This window comes from Amborella trichopoda, chromosome 6 (genome assembly GCF_054954075.1).
Source record: "Amborella trichopoda isolate Santa Cruz 75 chromosome 6, AtrichopodaSantaCruz75HAP2 v2.0, whole genome shotgun sequence".
Lineage (NCBI taxonomy): Eukaryota > Viridiplantae > Streptophyta > Magnoliopsida > Amborellales > Amborellaceae > Amborella > Amborella trichopoda.
The window spans coordinates 38,878,704-38,888,656 of NC_142341.1; the positions used below are offsets into that span (position 1 = coordinate 38,878,704).

Below are 9,953 nucleotides of genomic sequence, written 5' to 3' on the forward strand. Positions count from 1 at the left end.
AAGTTCATATTCGTGGCATCTATAGTTGCTGGAGTTTTGAATTTACGAAGGTTTCATTGATCTTAGAATCCCCATTTGATCATCTTTTTCATCATACTTATTCATAGTATGGTCCTTCATGAGTTATAGCCTATATGCATGAGAATCCATGATCATGCATAGTATCCATTGATTCCTTTGCTTCAAATCCATCAAATAATTTAGTCTCATTGTGTCACTAAATTTTGAAAAGTTTTTCGTTATGTTTTTACCTATGGGGGCTCATAATTTTTTCATACAAGACTGTTTTGGTGGTCTCGTACCACAATGTGTAGTTTGGCCATAACTCTCTTACTCTTTATCCGATTCGATTCAAACCTTTTGCATTATGTTTTGGATGATAATTCCAGTGTGTTGATAGCTTAAGAAGTGATTTTTAGGTGTGTAATTACATCCCATTTGGATTAGATCCTCTTGTGAGTTGAACCACTTTTGTACAATCCGAAAGGACAAAATTAAGTCCTTATAGGGCTCGATTGCGTGACCACGACACAAGGGGTTCGAAGCATAGCTTCCTGATTTTCATTTAGCATTATAATTACCTGTTTAAGTTATTTTATTTATTATAAATTTTTTTTGATTAGTTGTATGTTGCATTTAAGCTTTGGGACATAGTTTATGTAATGTATGCTATGAAAGTGTAATTCATAAGCTAGTCTTGCTTTATATGCAATTGCCCCAAATTATTTTTTTACATGTATTCCAATGCATCGTGCATACATCCCCATGCATGCACACACTCTTATGTGCATGAATCCCCATGAAAACTCGCCCACCTTAATGCACATGATTACATCATGCATTCCCCCACACAATGATTACACACATGCACTCTCTCCTCTCACATGCCCTCTCTATTCATGCATGCCTTCTCTCTCCTCATGCATGATCACTTGAGTGCCATGTGACACATGCATGTTTCCAGCCCATCATTGTGTTTCCCATCGATGCTCATGCATGTCTTCTCTCTCCTCATGCATGATCATTAAGTGCCATGTGACACATGCGTACTTTCACTCCCATCATTATGTTCCTCATGCATGCTCTCTCTCTCCTCATGCATGATCACTTGAGTGCCATATGGCACATGCATGCTTCCACCCCCCATGCTTATATATACCCCCCCATCCACTCATAAATTTGGCCTCTCTCTCTCTCTCTCCTCACCTCTTCACTCCCTCACTTGTGCCTCTTTCCCCCTTGTTCTTCTTCTTCTCCCTTATCCATTTAAACCCCTCCAAGCCCATCAACCCCCTCCAAGCCTTAAACCTATGAAGCTTGAACCGAATTCACTTGAAGCTTGGCAATCGAAGTAGAGCTTATAGAATATTTCATCTTGGGGATTTCGATTGGAATCGATAAGTAGATTTAGTTTTCATGGTTTCAAGCTTATGTAAATGCATGTCTCCTTGCCTATTTCTAATATGAAGTTCAAGTGTGTGTGTGTGTGTGTGTGTGTGTGAGTGTGGGTGCATGCTTACTAAAAATTCTATTAAAGGGTATGTTGATTTCCATAATTGTGGTCCCTGTTTGAGAGATCGTTAGGGTACCTTAAATCTTACCTTAGACCATGAATTTTAGTGGGTCAGTAGAATGTTGAATGTATTTCCACATGGAAAATATTCCTTGTTAATATCTTCTGCAATTTGAAAGCTATTAACTATTTGTTGATGCATGCCAGATCTGTGAAATAAAAATCCAGGGATTTAACATGTTTTTGTGTGACGATTTTGACTAACCAAAATTTACTAAAATAAGAGGAAACTACTTTGAAAAGTTAGATAAATGAATTTATTCAAAATTGGTTTTAGACTCATGATAAAATTCCTTATGGTTTGAAAGTTATGATCATTTTTCTTGTAGGGTGTCACCCTAGATTTTCTGTTGTGAAAAACATAAATTTCCTTCGGGAAAATTAAATAGTTTAACAAACTTTATACCAATATATAGGGTTACTTCCTATATAAAAGTTGTGTTTTATGAGTTTAGATTATCAAGAAATTAGTTGCAGGTTTAAATGATTTTTAGATTTAATGATATGCCCTTAAAGGAGGACGATGTTCCTCCTGAAAAACCAGAAATGTAATATAGTGATGTCTATTGCATTGATAGATAGCATGATATTGACATGATAATGCCTCTTAAATTGATAAACACGATAATATGACATACTAATGTCTATTGATTTAATATATAGTATGATATTGACATGATAATGTCCCTCCAACTGATAAGCATGATAATATGACAGTGATATCTATTGCATTGGTATATAGCATGATATTGACATGATAATGTTTCTTGAGCTGATAAGTTTGATAATATGATATAGTGATATTTCTTACGATTGTACGTATAACATGCTCTGGACATGTTGAAGTTAAGTTTCTTGTGATTATATGTATGACATCCTTTTGATAAGATATGTGTGCATGGTAACATGCTTTTGATAAGATATATGTGCATGGCAACGTGCTTTTGATAAGATTTGTGTGCATGATAACATGCTTTTGATAAGATATGTGTGCATGATAACATGGTTTTAATAAGATATATGTGTATGGTAACATGCTTTGGTTTAGATGTGTGTATGTTAACTTGCTTGTGATAAGATATGTACGTATGGTAACATACTTCTGATAAGATATGTGTGCATGGTAACATGCTTTTGATAAGATATATATGCATGGTAACATGCTTTCGATAAGATATGAGTTCATGGTAACATGCTTTTGATAAGATATATGTGCATGGTAACATACTTTCGATAAGATATGTGTACATGGTAACATGCTTTTGATAAGATATATGTGTATGGTAACGTGCTTCTGATAAGTTATATGTGCATAGTAACATGCTTCTGATAAGATATGTGCGCATATTAACATGCTTCTAATAAGATATGTGTGCATGGTAACATGCTTTTGATAAGATTTGTACGCATGGTAACATGATTTCGATAAGATATAGGCGCATGGAGACATGCCTTTGTTATGATCTGATGAGATATTTGTGCCTACAATTGTGATTTTTCCCTGCTCTCTATGATAGGATGAGAGTTAGGAGTGTGTGTGTTTGGGTGGTCTCTCCCGAAAAACTTATGTGAGGCATTACTCATTGGGACCCCTTTGGTAGTGTAACGCTCTCTCATCAGAAGGGCACATGAGAGGGTCATGTCATGCAATGCCAGTGCCTATCAAAAGCCCCAAAGCACATTGGGGACCGTGTGCGTGTGTGAGGCACTACGCAACAGATATACCCGTTGGTTGTGCTTCTCTCCTGGTTGTGATGGTAGAGGCTCTACATATCAAGTTTTGATTGGCCTGATGGGTAGGGCTTCTACTTCAGGAGTTAGTTGGTATCTCTTGATATTGATTATGCTTGTTACAAGCATGCCTAAATGCTTTGATCTGCTATGACAGCCATGCCTGAATGATTTGATCGACTTTTTACCACAATCATATCTGATGAATCTGATTAGTTATTACTCTACCATGAAACAAATCATTCATGACAAGTTTGTTTAAATATGAATTTGACACATGACTCTATGTTTTGTAAGACTTGCATAAAACCCTGATTATTGTCATGACATAATATTCGTAAGCATGAAAGCATAGAACCTAGATCTTATTTACTGGGCTTTACAGCTCACTCTATTAATTTTTTCTCCATGTAGAGTGATAGCCAGCATGATTGGAGTGGTGTGCCCACTCCATTTTACAGTATATATTTTGGTTAGCAGTCTGGCCATATAGTCCATTTTGATTTGACAATATGTCTTGATATTGGGCCTTTTGTGCCTTGGACCTATATGTACTATTTTGGACTATTATATGTATTTTTGGGACTTGTTGTCCAGCGGACTATGGTTATGTATATTGTGTTTCCTTTTTTGTTTTTCTTTTCTTTTCTGACTGGCTTTGATACTGGAAATTCTTTCTTTTTCAAAGTGTTGAGTGCACTCCAACCCGAGTGGCACTCACTACCTGTGGTTGTGGCCCCACGCCCTATGGTCCTCTGGTGAGCCTGGGCCTAGCCCTCTGTGGGTCTGGCAGGGATGGTAGGGAGCAGGGTCGTGACAAGTAATTATGGTATCAGAGCAGCCGGGATAGGATTCTTGGCCTAGAGTCTTAGAAGAGCCCTTATGGTGGCATTGAGATAGGTTAGTAACTAACGTCTAGGTGTTCCTGTTTCAGGTAAAGATGCCGAGGGCTCATGCCAACAATTCGAGCACGAGTAATGGGAACACCGAGGTTTTCGGGGAATTATTTAGAACGCTCGAGGCCATGGCTCAAGTCATCAAGGATTGTATGCCTGCCTCGGCTACCCCTGCCCCAGACCTTGTAGATGGTGGGTTAATTGAAAGATTCAAGAGACTGCACCACCAGCATCCTCGGGGAATAGAGGAGTAGAAAAGGATGATATATTGAGGAGGCAGGTAGAGAAGACTTTCGAAGTCTTACAATGTTCGGACAAGCAAAACGTAAGGTTGGGGACTTTCATGTTGGAAGGGGACGCTAAGCACTAGAGGAGTTCGGTGAAACAGTCCTGGGTGGAGCCAGGGACTGCGACCACCTGGAAGAACTTCCTAGTGGCATTCAACGAGAATTATTTCCCCTACTCCGTCCGAGAGAGGAGGGAAGTTGAATTCATCAAGCTGCAACAAGGGAAGATGTCAGTAGAGCAGTATGCAACCACGTTTGAGGAGCTCTCCTGGTATACCCCACATATTATCAACACAGAGGCACATAAGACAAGCAAATTTGAGAGGGGCCTCAGATCAGATATCCGGGGGAGAGTGATGTTAGCCAATTTTATGTCGTACTCCCCATTGATGGACCTAACCATGAAGATTGAGAAGGATTGTGAGGAGCATCGGCTAAGGAAGAAAAGAAGAGTAAGGTCCCCACCATCTGGCAATTTTGGGAGGAAGGCTCGGCCACCACCTAAGAGATACTCTAGGGGAAAGACTAAGCAGGGCAATGTGAAGACCCATAAGACTTTCCCAGGTGATGTGAGGGAGAACCAGTGCCCGGCATGCTCATACTTTGGGATGAGCAACCATGTTGCAACTGAGTGCTACAAGAAGACGAGAGGATGTTTCAGATGTGGGAAGCCTGTCCACTTAATCAAGGACTGCCCTATGATGAAGCTGGAGAACATACTGAAGACTCAGGGTTTGGTGTTCGCACTCATGGAGCAAGTGGCTAAGGCTTCTACCTCAGTAATCCGAGGTATACTCTTTGTTTGTGGTAGAGAGTCTAGGATTCTGATAGACCCTGGTTCTTCTCATTCTTTTGTTGCACCTTATGTTGTATGTCATCTAAATGTTGAACCTTCACCTCTTGACTATACTTTAGAAGTGTGCACGCCTATGGGGGACTCTATGGTGACTGATACGGTGTAGAAACAGTGTGGGGTATTGCTTGAGGGGTGTGTCCTACCTATAGACTTGATACTCTTAGATATTCAAGACTTTGATGTTATTTTGAGCATGGACTGGTTGTTCACACACCATGCCACTATTGATTGTTATGATAAAAATTTGACCTTTAGAACCCCTAACTAGCCTGAGCTGCACTTTGTTGGTATCAAAGATGCTTCCCCTATGCACTTTATTTCAACTCTTCGGCTCATCGTCTTCTGGCTAAAAGCTGCGTTGGGTACTTAGCCTATGTGGTAGAAAATCGAGACGCCCAATCCAAGCTAGAGGAGGTCCCAGTAGTAAGGGAGTACCTCGAAGTTTTCCCAAGGAGTTGTCCTCTTTGCCCCCAGTAAGGAAGAAAGAGTTTGAGATAGACTTGGCCCCTGGCTTTGATCCCATCTCTAAGGCCCCATATCGGATGGCCCTAGCAGAATTGAAAGAGCTGAAAGTGAAATTGCATGAGCCATTAAAGAAGGGGTTCATTCGACTCAATGTGTCTCCTTGTGGTGCATCGGTCCTTTTTGTGAAGAAGAAGGATGGGTCCATGAGGCTTTGCATCGATTATAGGTAGTTGAATAAAGTAACAGTGAAAAACAAGTACACTCTGCCTAGGGATGATGACCTCTTTAACCAGCTTTAAGGGGCTCAAGTGTTCTCTAAGATTGACCTCCGAAAGGAGGGAGATGTTCCCAAGACTGCACTCAGAACCCGATATGGTGATGACGTTCGGGTTTACCAATGCCCCGGCTGTTTTCATGGACCTGATGAATAGGATATTCAGACCCTTCTTGGATAGATTTGTGGTGGTCTTCATTGATGATATTTTGGTGTATTCGAAGAGCAAAGATGTCACGATCTCGCACTTTGTTGCCCTCCGATAAGGTACGGTAGGGGTCAGCGGGTGGGGTCATGACGCAAGAGGAGCATGAGCAGCACCTGAGAGTAGTCCTTCAAACTCTAAGGTCAGAAAAGTTGTATGCCAAGTTGAGCAAGTGTAAGTTCTGGCTTCCTAGTGTCGCCTTTCTTGGGCACATTGTTTCTAAGGACAGAGTCGTAATTGACCCTTCTAAGATTGAAGCCGTGATCAAGTGGGGAAGATCGACAAACATTACAAAGGTCAGTAGTTTTCTGGAGTTAGTAGGATATTACAGGCATTTTATAGAAGGATTTTCAAAGATAGAACTCCCTCTAACTCGACTGAGCCAGAAGAATATGAAGTTTGTGTGGTCAGATGACTGTGATAAGAGCTTCCAGAACTAAAGAAGGGGTTGACCATGGCTCTGATACTGACCTTACCCAAAAGAAATTAGGACTTTACAATTTACTCTGCTCCCGTTATTCTATACATCTTGAAAATACTAAGATGTACCGGGGCCTGAAGAAAACCTTCTCGTGGAATGACATGAAAAGGGAGGTGGCACTATTTGTATCTAAGTTCTTAACATGCCAACAAGTGAAAGCTTAACATCAGAAGCATGTTAGGTTATTGCAGCCCTTACCCATGCCAGAATGTAAATGAGAGCACATTTCTAGAGATTTTGTCTCCGGCTTTCCTAGAACGATTTCAGGACATGATAACATTTGGGTCATTGTGGACTGGCTGACCAAAGCTGCGCACTTCTTGTCGATTCGTATGACCTACACTTTGGACCGACTGACCCAGTTGTACATCAAGGAGATAGTGAGGTTGCATGGAGTTCCATTCAGTATTGTGTCTGATAGGGACACTCGATTTACCTCTAGATTTTACATTAGTCTTTAGTCAGCCCTGGTGACGAGACTCACCTTTAGCACTCCCTTTCGCCCCAAGACTGATGGGTAATCAGAGTGGACCATCCAGACCTTGGAAGATATGTTAAGGGGTTGTGTCACTGACATTATAGGAAGCTGGGATGACCATTTACCCCTGATTGAGTTTGCCTATAATAATAGCTTACAAGCCAGTAATCAGGTGACACCATTTGAAGCCCTATATGGAAGGAAGTGCAGGTCTCCTATTTGTTGGGATGATATTGGTGAAAGAAGGCTTTTGGGGCCAAAAATCATCTAGGTGATCTCAGATAAGATATCATTGATCCGATAGAAGCTCAGGACAGCTCAGAGTCGACAGAGAAGGAAGTCAAAGTCGATTCCGATTCTGGGAAAAAGTCTACTGGAATTTGTGAATTAAACAGACAAAGAGCATGGAAGTGTCGCTCCGAAAACCTCGAGTCTTCAATCTCAAGGGACCTACTAAAACAAAATCAGTTATGCCTTGTGCAAGGCACAGAGGAACTTGAGGTGAGCGACACTGTTCATTGTTGCGTCATCAAGGTAGAGGAAAATGGACTCACTTCACCCTATCCGCGACCCCAAGGCTGTCACAAGCAAGCAGAAGAGCTATGGCCCCAAGGCCATCTTGAGTCCATTCAATTTGAACGATAGCCCCAAGGCTTAAAGCGTCATACCTGGCGGTGATTAGGCCCCAGTAACCTGTTGAACCCGGCTTGAGGGAAGTGTTAGCGAACTCAAAAAGAGGGAGCCCTTCGAATTATGAAGCGTGCCATATGCTGGTATTTCACCAAGGATGTACAACAGCTCTGGTTGACCAAATACTGTTGCAGTCAGGAAGAAGGCTAAAACCAATCCAGAGGCCCACCCTATCTAAAACCCTAAAATATCCTGGACCACTGATCCCCTATTTTGATCCAACCACTTCCACCCATAAACCACCCTTCCTCTTGAAATTTCTTTGGCTGCTGCCAGTCGCCTATCCAGACACCTTGCCTTCCCAAGCGAAAATTTCTACACCATCACAACTCTCACCCCGTCCTACCTCACCTACACCCGCCTCAGCCGCGTAGTCAAGCCAGCCTTCTCTGCCTAAATCCACAACTATAATTGACTCTTCCCTAACGGCTGTAGCAAACCCTTCCTCTTTAAAAAACTCCCCATCATCATCTGCCCATTTAAAATCAGTGGAAAACCAAGGAATCACCCTCCCTGAGGCCGACAAAGGCAAATATGATGTCATCAGGCACCTTAGGAAACTATCAGCCCTCTTGAGTATATATGATGCCCTCATGTTGTCTAAAGACTTTCAAATGGCTCTGGTATAAGCTCTCTCCAGCCCTGAAGTATATGAAACGGAAGTCGAACAAGTCAAGGTAGACCCTGCAATACTCAACACATGCATGGCTATCACATTCTCAAACGATGACCTACAACTGGGAGAGAAATTCCATAATGGACCTCTCTTGGTGACTGGTGAGCTACATGCTTGTCAGGTCAACCGAATCATGCTAGACGGGGTATTAGGAGGTAACCTTATGCCTCGAAGGATTCCTACATGGATTGGGTTAAGTGTGGAGCAGCTTGAACTTACGAGCCTAATGGTTCAAGGGTTTAATTAGTCTGAAGAAAAGCCAGCTGGTACCATTCATCTCAAGCTCAAAATCAAGGATTTGAACACTTCTCTATTATTCCATGGTATTCATGCAGACACCTCTTACAACATCCTATTGGGTCGTCCTTGGCTACATGAACATTGTGTAGTTCCATCCACACTTCATCAGTGTTTCAAATATAGTCGAGATGGAAGACAACACACGGCCTATGCTGACAAAAGGCCGTTTTGAGTCACAATATGCTGATGCAAAATATTATTTTGCAAACCTAATACGCTCTCAAGAGCCGAAATTGACTGTGAAAATCAATACGGACCCAAAATTGAGAGAGACTATACCAACCTCTCATGAAAATGTAGAAGACATGACAGGATCGCGTAATCATCTTTTTCAAGAAGAAAGAGATATGGAAAGATATTCCCTTTGATACCTGTTAATCGAATTTCCTCACAACCCCTGAGAGACATACTATGCTAGAAAAATGAAGGGGAAGCCTCACCCTCTTTTCCCCTTGTACGAGAATCTCTGCCAATGGAAACTTGGAGTGAGCATGGCAGAAAGGAAGCTGCAAATTTGAGCCCGCTGATACCTACAGTCACTCATGCTCATGATGGCATGAAGTTATTACATATCCCCATCCCCTTACTTGAAGCTGAGACGGCGTGCATGGCTGAAGTAAAACAAAAAGCCGACCAAAAGGTTCTACAAATTCTAGTCCCCCTAAGGGAGGAGAATGATGCTTCCTTCACTCCTCAGGCCGACTATCCCGTGAATCAACTCAAGGAGTTACAAATACCAAAAGTCCTCCACATTGAAAAGAATAGTGTGAATTGGTCTCACTTCTTTCCTATACATCGACAAGACTTCCCCAAAGTCCTACAAATCCCTGAAGTCATGCCTATCCTAGTCCTTGAGAAGGAAAAAGCTGATACCGAGCTCACAAACCAGGCTTACCACACGCGAGACTCCCAAAAGACCTTGCATTTTTCAACCCCCATATTGGAAGCTCAATTTGCTTACCAGGAAGCAAGAAGTGGTCCGTCCTCCCCCATTTGCCACTTCACTGACACCTCTGATCAGCAATATGAGCCTCAAATACA

General features: G+C 41.8%; 1 protein-coding gene across 1 annotated transcript; it reads left to right on the forward strand.

Moving 5' to 3' along the window:
- The first annotated feature begins 4,714 nt into the window (after positions 1-4,714).
- LOC105420891 (uncharacterized) lies at positions 4,715-5,449 on the forward strand. The gene has a single exon (XM_011626200.1). The coding sequence runs from the start codon at positions 4,715-4,717 to the stop codon at positions 5,447-5,449; it is 735 nt and encodes a 244-aa protein (XP_011624502.1).
- Positions 5,450-9,953: the final 4,504 nt, after the last annotated feature.